This window comes from Ylistrum balloti, unplaced genomic scaffold, assembly GCF_031769215.1.
Source record: "Ylistrum balloti isolate Yb309-2 unplaced genomic scaffold, AGI_CSIRO_Ybal_v1 Utg370794, whole genome shotgun sequence".
NCBI lineage: Eukaryota > Metazoa > Mollusca > Bivalvia > Pectinida > Pectinidae > Ylistrum > Ylistrum balloti.
This window is the reverse complement of record NW_026782463.1, coordinates 208,350-229,801: the sequence shown is the minus strand read 5'-3', so window position 1 is coordinate 229,801 and position 21,452 is coordinate 208,350. Positions and strand designations below refer to the sequence as shown.

Here is a 21,452-nt window from a genome sequence, read left to right as displayed (position 1 = left end):
TGTCAACATGATAATGACTAATTTCAAACTTGATGTAATGCTGTACAACAGTCAGTTCTGATGTGGTCTATACTCACGACTGCAACACTAGATAATGCTGCTCGGCAGTTCTGTGTTATGATGTTCACAGACTTCTTGGTACACAGCAATGTAGTGGTGAATACAAAATTAAGCCAACAAACTGATATATGATTACTTCTTTAATGAAGTGTCTTAAATAAGGAGACCGATTCTGATGCTGGTGATATAAGTCATTCAAATACATGTACCTTATAATACATCATCAAATGTCTGAAGACAATTATCTCTCTGTCGATATATCACTAATTATTCATGTCAATCCCCACATAATTCTACAATGTCAGACACAAATGTTTACATCTGATGTTGATCTGATGTTGATGTCATTGTAACATGTGTTAAGTGTGACATTTACAACAGTCACACAATGTCAAACACAAATGTTTACATCTGATGTTGATCTGATGTTGATGTCATTGTAACAGTGTTAAGTGTGACATTGACAACAGTCACACAATGTCAAACACAAATGTTTACATCTGATGTTGATCTGATGTTGATGTCATTGTAACAGTGTTAAGTGTGACATTTACAACAGTCACACAATGTCAAACACAAATGTTTACATCTGATGTTGATCTGATGTTGATGTCATTGTAACAGTGTTAAGTGTGACATTGACAACAGTCACACAATGTCAAACACAAATGTTTACATCTGATGTTGATCTGATGTTGATGTCATTGTAACAGTGTTAAGTGTGACATTGACAACAGTCACACAATGTCAAACACAAATGTTTACTTCTAATGTTGATCTGATGTTGATGTCATTGTAACAGTGTTAAGTGTGATATTTACAACAGTCACACAATGTCAAACACAAATGTTTACATCTGATGTTGATAACATTGTAACACATGTGGTCAGTTAAGACATCAGCTCACACAGATATCTATCATTCTGTTTACAATGGTAAACATCTTTCTGTTTATATGGGTTCATATCTTTTTTAAACAGGAGACATTCTCTCATTCACAAAGGTGAACATTCTACTGTGCACACATGTAAACACACAAACACAGGTAACATAAGTCTGTTAACACAAACACCCGCCTGTCTTCTGTTAACACAATCATCCTCCTGTCTACACATAACAAAAAATCAACATCTCTATTTTTACACAGATTAACTACCATCTTTTTACCACTACCTCTCTACACAGGTAAACACAGGTAAATATTCACCTGTTGACAAATATTTGTTGGTTCACGCAGTCATATGTCTCATTACATTTGTGTGTTCACACACTGACAAGATGGAACCTGGTGTTCATAAAGATATATATCTGACTGTTTACATATGTCAACAGATGAATGTTCACAATGCAATTGTTAAGACAGGTGAACATTCATCTGTTGACATATGTAAACATCTGTCTGTTCACAATGTGGTTAAGACAGGTAAACATTCATCTGTTGACATATGTTTACATCTGTCTATTCACAATGTGGTTGTTAAGACAGGTGAACATTCATCTGTTGACATATGTAAACATCTGTCTGTTCACAATGTGGTTGTTTAGACAGGTAAACATTCATCTGTTGACATATCTTAACATCTGTCTGTTCACAATGTGGTTGTTAAGTCAGGTAAACATTCATCTGTTGACATATGTTAACATCTGTCTGTTCACAATGTGGTTGTTAAGACAGGTAAACATTCATCTGTTGACTTATGCTAACATCTGTCTGTTCACAATGTAGTCCTTCAGACAGGTAAACATTCATCTGTTGACATGTAAACATCTGTCTGTTCACAATGTAGTCCTTCAGACAGGTAAACATTCATCTGTTGACATGTAAACATCTGTCTGTTCAACATCTGTTGACATGTAAACATCTGTCTGTTCACAATGTAGTCCTTCAGACAGGTAAACATTCATCTGTTGACATGTAAACATCTGTCTGTTCACAATGTAGTCCTTCAGACAGGTAAACATTCATCTGTTGACATGTAAACATCTGTTCACAATGTAGTCCTTCAGACAGGTAAACATTCATCTGTTGACATGTAAACATCTGTCTGTTCACAATGTAGTCCTTCAGACAGGTAAACATTCATCTGTTGACATGTAAACATCTGTCTGTTCACAATGTAGTCCTTCAGACAGGTAAACATTCATCTGTTGACATGTAAACATCTGTCTGTTCACAATGTGGTTGTTTAGACAGGTAAACATTCATGTGTTGACATGTTAACATCTGTCTGTTCACAATGTAGTCCTTCAGACAGGTAAACATTCATCTGTTGACATATGTAAACATCTGTCTGTTCAGAATAGTAAACAAACAAATGTTTAGCAAATCAATTACCTGTCAATACGACACATGACAATCTCAGATTGTGACAACAGTCACGTAATATGAGAAAAGTAACAGGATAAAACAAAAGCTACCATTATCTGTTAACATGCTTGTATGACAAAAGTCACCTGATATGACTAACAATTACATTATCTAGTCACCTTTAGTCACATGATAGGATGATGTACCATATATATATATGCAATTCACAAGTGGTCTAACTTACTGATGGTGTTTACATCTTGGAGACATCTATAGCACAAAACTTCAGATGGAAATATCCACAGCTTCCAACCTACAAATATCACTGACTTAATCTGACGATCAGTCACACAACATGTGACACCATGATATGCGATGCATCATTGTAGTAACCCAAGTGATGGCATGCCTTTTGGAAGCAGAATGTCTATGATGTACAAACAAAGAATAAGGATTAACCTTGAATAAATGGGGACATAATTTGTCCTATAATTTATGTACAATTCACAATTTGTGCAAAAATAGCATGAGTGCAAGCTAAAAACTGTTTATCACATTTCGCCCATGTTATATACAGTGTTTTGACCTGTAAATCGCAGATATCACTCAACTGTCTGCTCAACAGATCTCATACAGAGTTTTTTTACATTGCTCTGTAAATTGTGGCTATCACTGTACTGTCCTGATGACATGGTCATGATGCCAGTCTCTGCCGAAGTACTGCAGTCATGTTTTCAATGCTTTTTTTGCATGCAGTGACACATATAGATACAACAGGATCTTGTGCAACAGTAACTGGGACACTCCCTCATATGTTACCTCAGTGATGACTTACTGGGACACCTTCATACTTTAGCCAAGTGACAACTAATTATGACACTCCCTCATAGGTTACCTAGGCAACGACATCTTTGTTTACATCCCTATGTCTATTGCTGGCAGGTCATTGTCTCTTCAGTCGAAACATCATATTCTCAACTGACACAATGAAAATGTGGTTTCTGCGATCTGCTGTTGACACATTCTGTCATCCTATCTGCTGTTGACACATTGTGTCATCCTACTGTGTCATCCTATCTGTTGTTGCCACATTGTGTGTACATTACTGCTATTGACATCTAGTGTCATCAGGTGTAAATATAGCCATTAGACACATGTTGTGTACTGGCCTAGGAGAAATTCCGAGATGTCTATCCCTGGCTGCAGTCTCCCTTCAATGCGGGTCATTTTGTCTGCGCTTTTGTTTCTCCAGAAGACGCTCCAGTGGTGACTGGCCAGCTGAGTTTCCTGAAGACCATATAGACTGTGGAAAGATAGCCATACCACTCAATTAATACATTCAACAGGATCCAGTGATATGATATAAAGTTCGTAGGTTCCTGGAATAGAGCGTCCCACAAGACTATCAATGTAATATAATGTGCCCATATCTTCCAGAGTTTTACCATATATTCCAGAGTTTTACCCATATCATCCAGTTTTACCTATATCTTCCAGAGTTTTACCCAGAGTTTTACCCATATCCTCCAGAGTTTTACCCATATCCTCCAGAGTTTTACCTATATCTTCCAGAGGTTTACCTATATCTCCCAGAGTTTTACCCAGAGTTTTACCCATATCCTCCAGAGTTTTACCCATATCCTCCAGAGTTTTACCTATATCTTCCAGAGGTTTACCCATATCTCCCAGAGTTTTACCCATATCCTCCAGAGCAGCTTTATTTAACATCACATAATGTAACATAAAAACATCAGCAATGTAGCCATTTATTTTTGCCGGATTTCATTCTGGTGAGTTCAGAGTATCATTTCCAAACATTTGATGAGTCCAATTACAAAGAAATATAGTGAGGTTTTGAAATTTTCAGCGAGTCCCAAAGAAAAAGCATGAACACAGGACACCAAAAGACTGTTATACTTAATTAATATTTTAATATTTTAATCTTAGAAAATTAAATTTCAATTCTATTTCAAGTCGAAGCCCTTTATCAGTGTAAAATTACTGGCCAATAGAGTATATTACAGATGAACAAACCTGGAAGGTACTTGGGAAGAAAGGACCTGGACCACCCTGTTCCTGTGGGGGTGGCACCTCGGGATGTGGTATGGGTTGTCCCATCTTTTCCCTCCTGTTATGGTCCTCATTGGGTCCAAACCGGAGTCCCATCTCAAAACCATGACTCGCAGACTTGCTTTCCATATCCAGCGCTGGATCAGGAGAGTTCCTCATGCTGTTTGACTCCGAGGAAAAAGGAGAAGACGCCAGACCTAGTTCATGATAAGATTAAATGTACAAAAATAACACCTATTAATTTGTATATAAATACATATAAAATGCTTTATTCATTTGTGCACCAATGTGTGCAGGTTTGCACCTTTTGCTTACAGGACTGGTGTACATGTTTATCAAAAATTGATAGGAGTTAATTAAAATTGTATTTCTTTTAAAGGTATATTACCCCTGCAGTATATCAGGATACAAAATGTGATATTGTACAACATTAGAATTTCATCACTTAAGTCATTTGTGTACGCCAGTCATTTTGTCCAATAAGGAAATGAACATCATTGTTGTGTTGGCCATGTCGGAAAACACTTATGTACAAATTTTGATAGAAATCTAACAATTATAAATTTCAACCAATCAGAGGCTCCCCTCTATGGCCATTTTGTTAAATCCGACTATGAACTCCACAACTGTGGTCATCATGTCAGACAATACCTTTGTACCAATTTTCTGGAAAATCAGCATTTTAAATACAATAATATATAAACATTTATTACTGGTTAGCTTGTATAAAGATAATTATAGGATGAAAGGAAGTAAAAACTGTATGTACTCCTTTCCCCTCCATTTGGTTTGTCAGACATAACTATTACATCCATCAAAGTCAAATGATTCATCTTGAGCGAGGAAATCAATATTGGAAAATTTAAATAGGAAAAATTCTCAACACCTTGTAAAACAAAATGTCAAAGTGAAGCTGGATTTGGTACTTTGACTTACTTTTTGTGTCTGCTGTCGACAAGGGAACAGACCAAGGTGAACTGCTGAACAGTGTGTATGTACCCAGCTGTTGAGAGGTGGAGCTTGGCATTGTCACCTGACTAGAGGGCCGAGGCTCCATCTCCGGAGTCAATAAAGGACTGTACAAATATCAATGCATATAATACTTAGTCTATATTTATGTTTAACTCCAATGTTGATTTAAGTTCAAACAAAAAAGATATAATTAATGAACTGCCTATGGATGTGTAGAAGATCTACAGATGCATCTTATATTTAATTAATACCATATACAGAAAACATCGTATATGTTGAGAAGTGGCAAGGAATTACTAAATGGCTGGACCTTCAAAATATTATCACCACTGACCAATAAAGACTTCCTGTGTCACTTGTGGGGCTATACCTTAAGTCATGACAGTTGGGCTATATCTGTCGGGCCATAACTAAAGAGCAATATCTGTGGGGCCATAACTGGAGGGCTATATCTGTCGGGCCATAACTAAAGAGCAATATCTGTGGGGCCATAACTGGAGGGCTATATCTGTCGGGCCATAACTAAAGAGCAATATCTGTGGGGCCATAACTGGAGGGCTATATCTGTCGGGCCATAACTAAAGAGCAATATCTGTGGGGCCATAACTGGAGGGCTATATCTGTCGGGCTATAACTAAAGAGCAATATCTGTCGGGCCATAACTGGAGGGCTATATCTTTGGGGCCATAACTGGAGGGCTATATCTGTTGGGCCATAAGTGGCAGGCTATATCTGTTGGGCCATAAGTGGAGGGCTATATCTGTGGGGCAATAACTGGAGGGTTATATCTGTAGGGCAATAACTGGAGGGTTATATCTGTAGGGCCGTAACTGGAAGGCTATATCTGTTGGGCCATAAGTGGAAGGCTATATCTGTTGGGCCATAAGTGGAGGGCTATATCTGTGGGGCAATAACTGGAGGGTTATATCTGTAGGGCAATAACTGGAGGGTTATATCTGTAGGGCCGTAACTGGAAGGCTATATCTGTTGGGCCATAAGTGGAGGGCTATATCTGTTGGGCCATAAGTGGAGGGCTATATCTGTGGGGCAATAACTGGAGGGTTATATCTGTAGGGCCGTAACTGGAAGGCTATATCTGTTGGGCCATAAGTGGAGGGCTATATCTGTTGGGCCATAAATGGAGGGCTGTATCTGTGGGGCAATAACTAGAGGGTTATATCTGTAGGGCAATAACTGGAGGGTTATATCTGTGGGTTGATAATTAGAGGGCTATATTTGTGGGGCCATAACTGGAGGGCTATATTTGTGGGGCTGAAACAGGAGGGTTATATCTGTGGGGCCATAACAGGAGGGCTATATCTGTGGGGCAATAACTGAAGGGTTATATCTGTAGGGCCATAACTGGAGGGCTATATCTGTGGGTTGATAATTAGAGGGCTATATTTGTGGGGCCATAACTGGAGGGCTATATTTGTGGGGCCGTAACAGGATGGCTATTTCTGTGGGGCCGTAACAGGATGGCTGTAACTGTGGGGCCATAACAGGATGGCTATTTCTGTGGGGCCGTAACAGGATGGCTGTAACTGTGGGGCCATAACAGGATGGCTATATCTATGGGGACGTAACAGGAGGGCTATATCTATGGGGCCATCACTGGGGATATATGTGTGGGGCCGTAACAGGATGGCTATTTCTGTGGGGCCGTAACAGGATGGCTGTAACTGTGGGGCCATAACAGGATGGCTATATCTATGGGGCCGTAACAGGAGGGCTATATCTATGGGGCCATAACTGGGGATATATGTGTGGGGCCGTAACAGGAGGGCTATATCTGTGGGGCTGAAACAGGAGGGTTATATCTGTGGGGCAATAACTGAAGGGTTATATCTGTAGGGCCATAACTGGAGGGCTATATCTGTGGGTTGATAATTAGAGGGCTATATTTGTGGGGCCATAACTGGAGGGCTATATTTGTGGGGCCGTAACAGGATGGCTATTTCTGTGGGGACGTAACAGGAGGGCTATATCTATGGGGCCATCACTGGGGATATATGTGTGGGGCCGTAACAGGATGGCTATTTCTGTGGGGCCGTAACAGGATGGCTGTAACTGTGGGGCCATAACAGGATGGCTATATCTATGGGGCCGTAACAGGAGGGCTATATCTATGGGGCCATAACTGGGGATATATGTGTGGGGCCTTAACAGGAGGGCTATATCTGTGGGGCTGAAACCGGAGGGCTATATCTGTGGGGCTGAAACCGGAGGGTTATATCTGTGGGGCCATAACAGGAGGGCTATATCTGTGGGGCCGTAACTGGGGATATATGTGTGGGACTATATCTGTGGGACTATAACTGTAGGGGATAACTGTAGGGGTATATCTGTGGGGTCAAACCTACTGGGTTATATCTGTGCTGCTATATCTGTATGGCTGTTATATCTGTAGGGCCGTAACTGGAAGGCTATATCTGTTGGGCCATAAGTGGAGGGCTATATCTGTTGGGCCATAAGTGGAGGGCTATATCTGTGGGGCAATAACTGGAGGGTTATATCTGTAGGGGATAACTGTAGGGGTATATCTGTGGGGTCAAACCTACTGGGTTATATCTGTGCTGCTATATCTGTATGGCTGTTATATCTGTAGGGCCGTAACTGGAAGGCTATATCTGTTGGGCCATAAGTGGAGGGCTATATCTGTTGGGCCATAAGTGGAGGGTATATCTGTGGGGCAATAACTGGAGGGTTATATCTGTAGGGCCGTAACTGGAAGGCTATATCTGTTGGGCCATAAGTGGAGGGCTATATCTGTTGGGCCATAAATGGAGGGCTGTATCTGTGGGGCAATAACTAGAGGGTTATATCTGTAGGGCAATAACTGGAGGGTTATATCTGTAGGGCCGTAACTGGAAGGCTATATCTGTTGGGCCATAACTGGAGGGCTATATCTGTGGGTTGATAATTAGAGGGCTATATTTGTGGGGCCATAACTGGAGGGCTATATTTGTGGGGCTGAAACAGGAGGGTTATATCTGTGGGGCCATAACAGGAGGGCTATATCTGTGGGGCAATAACTGAAGGGTTATATCTGTAGGGCCATAACTGGAGGGCTATATCTGTGGGTTGATAATTAGAGGGCTATATTTGTGGGGCCATAACTGGAGGGCTATATTTGTGGGGCCGTAACAGGATGGCTATTTCTGTGGGGCCGTAACAGGATGGCTGTAACTGTGGGGCCATAACAGGATGGCTATTTCTGTGGGGCCGTAACAGGATGGCTGTAACTGTGGGGCCATAACAGGATGGCTATATCTATGGGGACGTAACAGGAGGGCTATATCTATGGGGCCATCACTGGGGATATATGTGTGGGGCCGTAACAGGATGGCTATTTCTGTGGGGCCGTAACAGGATGGCTGTAACTGTGGGGCCATAACAGGATGGCTATATCTATGGGGCCGTAACAGGAGGGCTATATCTATGGGGCCATAACTGGGGATATATGTGTGGGGCCGTAACAGGAGGGCTATATCTGTGGGGCTGAAACAGGAGGGTTATATCTGTGGGGCAATAACTGAAGGGTTATATCTGTAGGGCCATAACTGGAGGGCTATATCTGTGGGTTGATAATTAGAGGGCTATATTTGTGGGGCCATAACTGGAGGGCTATATTTGTGGGGCCGTAACAGGATGGCTATTTCTGTGGGGACGTAACAGGAGGGCTATATCTATGGGGCCATCACTGGGGATATATGTGTGGGGCCGTAACAGGATGGCTATTTCTGTGGGGCCGTAACAGGATGGCTGTAACTGTGGGGCCATAACAGGATGGCTATATCTATGGGGCCGTAACAGGAGGGCTATATCTATGGGGCCATAACTGGGGATATATGTGTGGGGCCTTAACAGGAGGGCTATATCTGTGGGGCTGAAACCGGAGGGCTATATCTGTGGGGCTGAAACCGGAGGGTTATATCTGTGGGGCCATAACAGGAGGGCTATATCTGTGGGGCCGTAACTGGGGATATATGTGTGGGACTATATCTGTGGGACTATAACTGTAGGGGATAACTGTAGGGGTATATCTGTGGGGTCAAACCTACTGGGTTATATCTGTGCTGCTATATCTGTATGGCTGTACCTGTCAGGTCACACCTTCGTGGCCATATCTGAGGGTCCTTAAATGTGGGACAAAAGTGCCACTGATACAACACAGGTTTTATAAACACATTTAATTCCTGTCAGCAAATTGGCCCTTTTAGAGACATTTTTCCTTTTGAGTAACATCATCCTGTTAGTATGTATGTATAACTCACCTTCTACATGGCGGGGAAGAAGAATCAGGCTTTGGTGTACCCTGCAGTAGAAAATTCAGTCAGTTGTTGTTTATATCAATCACAACTCCTAAAATTCCATCACATAATGTATTAATGTTGGTTTTAGGTAGAGCATGCCATGACAAATATATTTATAATCATAAAGATTTATAATCATGTTACATCATTAGTACAACCTTCAATTTCATCAATAAAAATTTACTGACCTCTGCATGACCTTGGAAAGATGTATGTCTGTTTGGTACCATCAGCGTGTCTTGCATACCTCTAGGGGGCTAAAAGTAATAAACAATTAGATCTCTTTACTATGGGCAGTTGGGGATTAGAGGGGGATAAACAGTATTTAACAATTTCACAGATTTTACCTCTGTACACATGTATACAGACCTTCCATCTCTGTACACATGTATACAGACCCTCCATCTCTGTACACATATATACAGGCCTTCCATCTCTGTACACATACATACAGACCTTCCATCTCTGTACACATACATACAGACCTTCCATCTCTGTACACATGTATACAGACCTTCCATCTCTGTACACATATATACAGACCTTCCATCTCTGTACACATGTATACAGACCTTCCATCTCTGTACACATGTATACAGGCCTTCCATCTCTGTACACATGTATATAGGCCTTCCATCTCTGTACACCTCTGTACACATGTATATAGGCCTTCCATCTCTGTACACATGTATACAGGCCTTCCATCTCTGTACACATGTATACAGACCTTCCATCTCTGTACACATGTATACAGACCTTCCATCTCTGTACACATGTATACAGGCCTTCCATCTCTGTACACATGTATACAGGCCTTCCATCTCTGTACACATGTATACAGGCCTTCCATCTCTGTACACATGTATACAGACCTTCCATCTCTGTACACATGTATACAGACCTTCCATCTCTGTACACGTGTATACAGACCTTCCATCTCTGTACACATATATACAGACCTTCCATCTCTGTACACGTGTATACAGGCCTTCCATCTCTGTAAACCTATGTAAAGGCCTTCCATCTCTGTACACATGTATACAGACCTTCCATCTCTGTACACATACATACAGACCTTCCATCTCTGTACACATGTATACAGACCTTCCATCTCTGTACACATGTATACAGACCTTCCATCTCTGTACACATATATACAGGCCTTCCATCTCTGTACACCTCTGTACACATGTATACAGGCCTTCCATCTCTGTACACATGTATACAGGCCTTCCATCTCTGTACACATGTATACAGGCCTTCCATCTCTGTACACATGTATACAGACCTTCCATCTCTGTACACATGTATACAGACCTTCCATCTCTGTACACGTGTATACAGGCCTTCCATCTCTGTACACCTCTGTAAAGGCCTTCCATCTCTGTACACATGTATACAGGCCTTCCATCTCTGTACACATGTATACAGGCCTTCCATCTCTGTACACATACATACAGACCTTCCATCTCTGTACACATGTATATAGGCCTTCCATCTCTGTACACATGTATACAGGCCTTCCATCTCTGTACACCTCTGTACACCTGTATACAGACCTTCCATCTCTGTACACATATATACAGGCCTTCCATCTCTGTACACATACATACAGACCTTCCATCTCTGTACACATATATACAGGCCTTCCATCTCTGTACACCTCTGTACACATATATACAGACCTTCCATCTCTGTACACGTGTATACAGGCCTTCCATCTCTGTACACCTATGTAAAGGCCTTCCATCTCTGTACACATGTATACAGACCTTCCATCTCTGTACACATACATACAGACCTTCCATCTCTGTACACATGTATACAGACCTTCCATCTCTGTACACATGTATACAGACCTTCCATCTCTGTACACATATATACAGGCCTTCCATCTCTGTACACCTCTGTACACATGTATACAGGCCTTCCATCTCTGTACACATGTATACAGACCTTCCATCTCTGTACACATGTATACAGACCTTCCATCTCTGTACACATGTATACAGGCCTTCCATCTCTGTACACATGTATACAGGCCTTCCATCTCTGTACACATGTATACAGACCTTCCATCTCTGTACACATGTATACAGGCCTTCCATCTCTGTACACATATATACAGACCTTCCATCTCTGTACACCTCTGTACACATGTATACAGGCCTTCCATCTCTGTACACATGTATACAGAACTTCCATCTCTGTACACCTCTGTACACATGTATACAGACCTTCCATCTCTGTACACATGTATACAGGCCTTCCATCTCTGTACACATGTATACAGACCCTCCATCTCTGTACACATGTATACAGACCTTCCATCTCTGTACACATGTATACAGACCTTCCATCTCTGTACACATATATACAGACCTTCCATCTCTGTACACATGTATACAGGCCTTCCATCTCTGTACACCTCTGTACACATGTATACAGACCTTCCATCTCTGTACACATGTATACAGGCCTTCCATCTCTGTACACCTCTGTACACATGTATACAGACCTTCCATCTCTGTACACATGTATACAGACCTTCCATCTCTGTACACCTCTGTACACATGTATACAGACCTTCCATCTCTGTACACATGTATACAGACCTTCCATCTCTGTACACATATATACAGACCTTCCATCTCTGTACACATGTATACAGGCCTTCCATCTCTGTACACCTCTGTACACATGTATACAGACCTTCCATCTCTGTACACATGTATACAGGCCTTCCATCTCTGTACACATGTATACAGGCCTTCCATCTCTGTACACCTCTGTACACATGTATACAGGCCTTCCATCTCTGTACACATGTATACAGACCTTCCATCTCTGTACACATGTATACAGACCTTCCATCTCTGTACACATGTATACAGGCCTTCCATCTCTGTACACATGTATACAGGCCTTCCATCTCTGTACACATGTATACAGGCCTTCCATCTCTGTACACATGTATACAGACCTTCCATCTCTGTACACATGTATACAGACCTTCCATCTCTGTACACATGTATACAGGCCTTCCATCTCTGTACACATGTATACAGACCTTCCATCTCTGTACACATGTATACAGACCTTCCATCTCTGTACACATGTATACAGGCCTTCCATCTCTGTACACCTCTGTACACATGTATACAGGCCTTCCATCTCTGTACACATGTATACAGGCCTTCCATCTCTGTACACCTCTGTACACATGTATACAGACCTTCCATCTCTGTACACATGTATACAGACCTTCCATCTCTGTACACCTCTGTACACATGTATACAGACCTTCCATCTCTGTACACATGTATACAGACCTTCCATCTCTGTACACATATATACAGACCTTCCATCTCTGTACACATGTATACAGGCCTTCCATCTCTGTACACCTCTGTACACATGTATACAGACCTTCCATCTCTGTACACATGTATACCCTTCCATCTCTGTACACCTCTGTACACATGTATACAGGCCTTCCATCTCTGTACACATGTATACAGACCTTCCATCTCTGTACACATGTATACAGACCTTCCATCTCTGTACACATGTATACAGGCCTTCCATCTCTGTACACATGTATACAGGCCTTCCATCTCTGTACACATGTATACAGACCTTCCATCTCTGTACACATGTATACAGACCTTCCATCTCTGTACACATGTATACAGGCCTTCCATCTCTGTACACATGTATACAGACCTTCCATCTCTGTACACATGTATACAGACCTTCCATCTCTGTACACATGTATACAGGCCTTCCATCTCTGTACACCTCTGTACACATGTATACAGGCCTTCCATCTCTGTACACATGTATACAGACCTTCCATCTCTGTACACATGTATACAGGCCTTCCATTCCTGTACACATATACACAGAGTTCCCACTGTCTAGTTATACTTTAAATCTGTACTGCTGAAGACAAGATTGCACCAACCTGAACTAAATTATATCATAGAAGAAAACAGTGTTTATTCCTATACAATTCTTCTTGACCATGTGCTTTCTACCATCAGTCACATAGCAGCTTTGATACTATCTGTACAGAAAACATGGTAACACTCACCTGTACAGCCAGTAGTGACAGGGCCCCAAGGATATCAGCAGCATTGGGAGGGAGATCCTCTTTCTTTAGATTTTGTCTCATCAGGTCTAGTCCTTCCATGTTGCCGAAGTTTTGATTACCAAGGTTAAAGCGACTGATTCCTGCTAAGAAGTTAATAGGATTAAACATCGGCCCCTGGTATGATGGGTTGACACCTTGCTGAGTTTGCTGATGAGGGTGGGGCTGGTGGGGATGAGAGTGGGATTGAGGATGGGGCTGCTGGGGCTGAGGATGAGATGGGTGGGGTTGACCCTGGATATTAGCAGAACTTTGACTATGGGATGGATGTGTCGGTAGAAGATGCCCTCTCATTTGTTGAGTGTGTTGAGGAGGGGGCCCTCGTTGTTGCTGGTTGTGTTGAGGAGGGGGCCCTCGTTGTTGCTGGTTGTGTTGTGGAGGTGGCCCTCGTTGTTGCTGGTTGTGTTGTGGAGGCGGCCCTCGTTGTTGCTGGTTGTGTTGTGGAGGCGGTCCACGTTGTTGCTGATTCTGTTGAGTAGGCGGGCCACGTTGTTGTTGATTGTGCTGTGGAGGTGGCCCACGTTGTTGCTGATTCTGCGGTGGAGGTGGCCCCCTCAGCTGAGGTTGTAAAGGTCCTCTCAATGGCTGACTCTTTTGAGATGACGGACCAGGCTGAAGATGATTTTGCTGGGGTGGTGGTCTATGTTGCTGTGGATGTGTGGCTATTGGACCTGGGATTAACGACCGATTTGATTGGCCTTGAAAAGCCTGCCCTCCTCCCATGTTATCCATTCCACTAACTCCAATCTCTTGACCCCCTCCTTGAGGCACATGGTCGGCACCAGGACTAGAAGAGTAGTTTATATGGTTTATCTTGGGTGGTCCTCCTGCTCCAGGAATACGGTCAGCACCAGAGCCAGAAGTAGGATTCATGTGACTACCCTGTACTGGCCTCTGTATGTTGCTCTGTTGCCCATAGTACATATTCATATTCGGTGGAGGATGACTTCGGGAAAATTGGTTACCCACTTGACTTCCCTGCTGAGAAGGAGGCCTTGCATTGTTTCCTTGATCACCTGTCATTGAGGCTCCAGAAGGGGAATTTACATAGGGCATGTTTGGATCTATAATTCCAGCAGGATGTGATCTTGTATGTCTCTGGTGCTGTGAGACTCGCACATCCATATTCTCACTTGCTCCATCATGACCTTGACCTTGAATTTGTCCCTGGAGTGAGGAACGGTCTTGCTGAAAAGTATTGGGTTGGCCAGGTCCTGACGTCCTATAAACCATGCTAGGATCATAACTCCCTCCTCGAACAGGTCCTCCCTCCTGACTGGCAATGTGTTGGGTGTAACCCATTATGTCAAATTCACTGGATGGGGAGGATGTTGAATGATTCTGTTGCTGTGGCTGTTGCAGCTGTTGCTGACGATCCTCCTGTTGTGGGTTGACAGGCTTCCGAGGTGAAGACCTGAAATAATTGAGAATACATAAAAGATAATAAAGTCCTGCCTAACCAAGGCTTTGCCATATGCTTACTGCAAAGTAAATATAAAAAATTTATCACAAAAGTCAGCAGACTTTTCATGAATTCTTTAATTAATTCATTAATTTCCATGGTTATGTGTCAGTGTTTCTTTACTTCTTTTCTATCAATCATTCTAAAAGTAGAGAAAACTCCAAGATTCCAGTAGGTTATGAATTATGATAGAGCAGCTCACCTGAAGTCTGGCTGAAGAATCATGACAGGTTTGGGGGACTGGGCAGGGTGAGGTGATGCCATCCTTGGATGCTGGAGAGGCGACACCGCCTGTTGTCCTGGTGACACTGCTGGTGTGTTTGGAGAAAACTGTGAATCTGTCTGTACCAGTGGATATCCAGCTGTCTGTTGTGTGGTCAGCAGCTGAGGTGAGGCTTCCATTGCAGATTGCTGAGAGGTCAGTTGCCAACCGACCTTAGTTTGCTTGCCTGTTTGTTCCTGGGAAGTCTTCTGGTGTTCAGGTAAGGGTTGCCATGACATTTTTTCCTCCTCATCCATTTCTTCTTCCTCCTCTAAATGAGTCTGCATCTGCTGCTGAGCAAGTTGTAGCTGATGTTGTTTCTGTAGACGAGGTGGTGTCTGTGTAGGGGGTCTCCCTGTTCCTGTTGGGCCCCCAGTAGATGGCCGGCCTCCACTGGGTTTCATAAACAGTGGTTCACTGGTTGGAACCCCTAGTATATACTTGGGGGAGCACAACTTGCCACCAACACTCTCTACAGCCTTCACCTTAAGATACAAAGAGATTAACATTTTTACATTCCAGAAATTGAAATGTATAGTATTTTTAGTTTAAGTGTTGTTAGTTTCCTTAACACTGTAAGTCACATGATATTTTGGGAAGAGTTATTTTTTAATTATTAATGAGGTACATTTGGGAGCAGTTATTTTTTAGTTATTAATGAGGTACAGTTGGGAGAGGTCATTTTTTAGTTATTAATGAGGTACAGTTGGGAGAAGTTATTTTTTAGTTATTAATGAGGTACAGTTGGGAGAAGTTATTTTTTAGTTATTAATGAGGTACAGTTGGGAGAAGTTATTTTTTACTTATTAATGAGGTACAATTGGGAGAATTTATTTTTTAGTTATCAATGAGGTACATTTTTCAGACTCCACATATTTCCCTTAATATATATAATTGACAAGACTTTATCCTGTTAGCACTTGTAACAATACACTTATGAGTGTTTAATTAAAGAGAAAATGATAGACAATTGATTTATAAAGAAACAAACTCATTGCCCCAGTAAATTACTGGATGATTTTGAAACCTTGGTTTCATTGTCTTGTTAGAAATTTCTCTCTAGGTTCTACCTTATCTGCAGGCTGTTGTATCTTTGTCACCACTTTCTCCCCACCGCTTTGGTCTTTACTGGTCTGGCTCTGCTTCTGAATAATGGCCTGTTCAAACAGCCAAATTATTTTTATTATTACAGCTATTGTATACTCACAATGGAAGTCAATTTTGTATAAACTCTCAATCTATAAATTCTTATGTCCTCCAACTATCAGTATAATTCATTTTATTTAACAATTTTCATTCACTGTAGTAAGTATCCACACAATAATGATTTAACTCCATGAAAATATCTGATTCCGCAGTATATTGTTACAGTCTTGAAAATAACATACAAGTTCTGATAGTGTTGCTTTTCTGATAAAGAGTTTGTTAAAAGGACTGTTTAATCGGAGAGTAATTCCAGACAGCAATACCTAATTAGTTGTAGTGTTAGAACTTCAGTGCTTATCACTGAAAAACTGAAAACAACAATACAACATCACTGGTAGAGTTAGGACAACAATGCTACATCACTGGTAGAGTTAGGACAACAGTGCTACATCACTGGTAGAGTTAGGACAACAGTGCTTCATCACTGGTAGAGTTAGGACAACAGTGCTACATCACTGGTAGAGTTAGGACAACAGTGCTTCATCACTGGTAGAGTTAGGACAACAATGCTACATCACTGGTAGAGTTAGGACAACAGTGCTTCATCACTGGTAGAGTTAGGACAACAGTGCTACATCACCGGTAGAGTTAGGACAACAGTGCTTCATCACTGGTAGAGTTAGGACAACAATGCTACATCACTGGTAGAGTTAGGACAACAGTGCTACATCACTGGTAGAGTTAGGACAACAATGCTACATCACTGGTAGAGTTAGGACAACAGTGCTACATCACTGGTAGAGTTAGGACAACAGTGCTACATCACTATAATTCTCTACAGGACTAACTACATGTAGAGTGACACCATGACAATTTATTTGTATGTACAAAGTATAACTTGCACCAATGAAATCTTACCTGTATAGCAACATTTTGTCGAACAGGCTTTCTCTCTGGACTAGATTGAAATGTTTGTGATTCAGCAGCTGGAAATAAAGACGACACTATAATCAAATCAAATAATTGGAATGTTGGAAAAGCAGCAGAAAAAAAGTAATTAGAGAAATTTGCATTATCACGAATTAACCTATCAACATGTATACAGGATATTTTCATCACTACAATAATTTCATTCTTTGTTAAATTTTTACTGATGATATTGCCATCATGCCTTAAGGAGATCTTTCTACAGACAGAGAAAGTAACCTACGGTCCTCTGCCCCCAATTTACCATAGTTAATCAACATTATTTAGTGTTTATCAATCTACTCTTTAAAAGCTTTACCTTGATTTCTGTATTGTACACATGATAATTTGACTGTCCTGATTTCTGTATTGTACACCCTATAATTTGACTGTCCTGATTTCTGTATTGTACACCCTATAATTTGACTGTCCTGATTTCTGTATTGTACACATTATAATTTGACTGTCCTGATTTCTGTATTGTACACATTATATTTTGACTGTCCTGATTTCTGTATTGTACACATTATAATTTGACTGTCCTGATTTCTGTATTGTACACATTATAATTTGACTGTCCTGATTTCTGTATTGTACACATTATAATTTGACTGTCCTGATTTCTGTATTGTACACATTATAATTTGACTGTCCTGATTTCTGTATTGTACACATTATAATTTGACTGTCCTGATTTCTGTATTGTACACATTATAATTTGACTGTCCTGATTTCTGTATTGTACACATTATAATTTGACTGTCCTGATTTCTGTATTGTACACATTATAATTTGACTGTCCTGATTTCTGTATTGTACACATTATATTTTGACTGTCCTGATTTCTGTATTGTACACATTATAATTTGACTGTCCTGATTTCTGTATTGTACACATTATAATTTGACTGTCCTGATTTCTGTATTGTACACATTATAATTTGACTGTCCTGATTTCTGTATTGTACACATTATAATTTGACTGTCCTGATTTCTGTATTGTACACATTATAATTTGACTGTCCTGATTTCTGTATTGTACACATTATAATTTGACTGTCCTGATTTCTGTATTGTACACATTATAATTTGACTGTCCTGATTTCTGTATTGTACACATTATAATTTGACTGTCCTGATTTCTGTATTGTACACATTATAATTTGACTGTCCTGATTTCTGTATTGTACACATTATAATTTGACTGTCCTGATTTCTGTATTGTACACATTATAATTTGACTGTCCTGATTTCTGTATTGTACACATTATAATTTGACTGTCCTGATTTCTGTATTGTACACATTATAATTTGACTGTCCTGATTTCTGTATTGTACACATTATAATTTGACTGTCCTGATTTCTGTATTGTACACATTATAATTTGACTGTCCTGATTTCTGTATTGTACACATTATAATTTGACTGTCCTGATTTCTGTATTGTACACCCTATAATTTGACTGTCCTGATTTCTGTATTGTACACATTATAATTTGACTGTCCTGATTTCTGTATTGTACACATTATAATTTGACTGTCCTGATTTCTGTATTGTACACCCCATAATTTGACTGTCCTGATTTCAGTTTTGTACACTCTAAAATCTGACTGTCACAACTTCATGACTTTAAAACTGCATAGCTTTTCAACATCAAAGCTTCCAAACTTCATCTTATGAAAGGATTTTTTACCTGTCGTTCCAGTCTTTACAAGCACAGACGGTGACATGACCTTCACTGGTGCAGATGTTGTACCAATAACCTTTGAAGGAGCAGTGACGACCTTGACCGGGGCAGATGGAGCCGTAACGACCTTGACCGGGGCTGATGGAGCAGTAACGACCTTGACCGGGGCTGATGGAGCAGTAACGACCTTGACCGGTGCTGATGGAGCTGTGAACTGCACTTTTCCTATTCTATTAGCTTGAATATTCATGAGGTTCAATCTGATAAAAAGAGATTGAAGAATTGACATGAAATAATTAAAACCATTCTGAAAAACAAAATTATGATGAAATAGTTGTCTGGTTTTTCTTTATTTTATCTATTTTTCACAACTTGTGATGAAATATTAACGTCACACATTACAGGTCTTTACATATTTTCCAATGATGTGACTTATCAAATTGGATTCCAGCTGTTACTGTACTACAAAGATACTCATCTACCTCGCCAGTATATTGGCAGGTATTTGTCAGCAGATCTGTAGAGGTTCACCTTGAATATTACTTCAATTGAATTCTAAATAAAGAATTTAATTAATTATGACATTGGAGTCAAGATATTAGACAAAAGACAGCTGGTTTCACAGTAAAATCAATAGGTTGATAGCCCTCACATCAAGACAACACCAGGTGTGTAGATCAATAAGGAAACAACAACACCTATTATAAAAGCAACCTTGATTTTTGTGAGGACATACGACTGGGAACAAAGAAGCTCTTCAATGCAGTGTAGACATTAATGAGATACCAGTGACGTTAGTACGGTCATGATGTTTAGGCCTTCAGTTTAACAACATACTAATATGTATCAGATACCACACATGTTAGATCTTAATTCATTCTACAAATTATACAGATAAAAAAAGTCACAACCACAGAATTCCGAAGTAATGTTATGTATCACTATAATTCTAGTTTTACATGGCTAGGTAGAGGTTAGTTAAGGATAACACATTTATCTGTAACATGTGCATAAAACATTATGATAATCCAAAATATTAAACAAATATTACAGAGAATGGATTTTTCAATCAAGATGGAGAGTCCCATCTCCTCTAAATCACCTTTACAGAAGACCAATATTTGCTGTTGTCTAATGCCTTTTAAATCTATAAATAAAACTTGTTGAAATGAGGTTGCGCCATTTTGGATCCATTTTTGGTGTTTCCAAAGTGACATCAGAATATAATCTACAAGTGTTTCAAAATGTTTTTATAAATCAAGAGATCCCAGAGGGATTTTGGCACCAAACATTGTTTGATCTTCATTTTTTCTTTAAAAGTCGGATCTTTTCCCTTTTTTTCTCTTTTCTCTTCTGTTTTTGCTCTTAATGATACAAAATCTGATCAGGAATAATATATGAGTAGTTTTTCATCTTACCTATCAGATAGCAGGCAGAGAGTTATGAAAGATGGATACAAATCCAACTAGAAAATATTACAGGCAGAGGCACCTGAAGATAAAGTTCAAAACCCAAATCTGTTTTCATCATATATCAATGATACTGGTAAAGATTAACATTGTAACGGAAGGTATTTGCTGATGACACATCCCTATACGGTATGATTGATGGAAACAGACAAGATACAGCTGATACGATGACAGTGGATGACTTTGAATTCCCACCTAACCAATAGCCCTGCCTGTAACACTAGTCATCCTGTAGAGGATGGCCATGTCTTCCTCCAATGGCCTCTTTTCACTATCCACAGACTACTCCTTAACTCCCTCTCTACTCCAAATCATTCTATAAATACTCCAACATTTCTCTAAGACTTTTATACACTTGATGCAAATATCAATAGAATCTGTTTATATGTTAATGCAGAGACTCAACACTGGTATCAGATATCTGTTTTCAGTAAATTTGATTTTTCATTAGACTTTATACAATAAAAAGAAAATAAATTCTTGCATTTAGCAGAAGATGTTAATATTTTTAGTCCTGAATAGACTAGATTACTACTCTATTGAAGGCAGATTGATTCTGACATATAACATCCTGAGCTGTA

At 40.3% G+C, this 21,452-nt stretch overlaps 1 protein-coding gene across 1 annotated transcript in view; it reads right to left on the bottom strand.

Moving 5' to 3' along the window:
- Window positions 1-1,910: 1,910 nt before the first annotated feature.
- The window catches only part of LOC132558517 (nonsense-mediated mRNA decay factor SMG7-like), a 42,964-nt gene continuing 23,422 nt past the window's right edge, over window positions 1,911-21,452 (bottom strand). The window contains exons 16-25 of the mRNA XM_060223085.1: window positions 19,409-19,662; window positions 17,668-17,735; window positions 16,674-16,760; window positions 15,544-16,088; window positions 13,823-15,293; window positions 9,915-9,983; window positions 9,688-9,728; window positions 5,375-5,514; window positions 4,403-4,635; window positions 1,911-3,671 (exon numbers count right to left, since the gene is read on the bottom strand). Coding sequence (XP_060079068.1) covers window positions 3,582-3,671; window positions 4,403-4,635; window positions 5,375-5,514; window positions 9,688-9,728; window positions 9,915-9,983; window positions 13,823-15,293; window positions 15,544-16,088; window positions 16,674-16,760; window positions 17,668-17,735; window positions 19,409-19,662 — 2,998 coding nt within the window. The 3' untranslated portion in view covers window positions 1,911-3,581. The remainder of the gene's footprint in view (window positions 3,672-4,402; window positions 4,636-5,374; window positions 5,515-9,687; window positions 9,729-9,914; window positions 9,984-13,822; window positions 15,294-15,543; window positions 16,089-16,673; window positions 16,761-17,667; window positions 17,736-19,408; window positions 19,663-21,452) is intronic.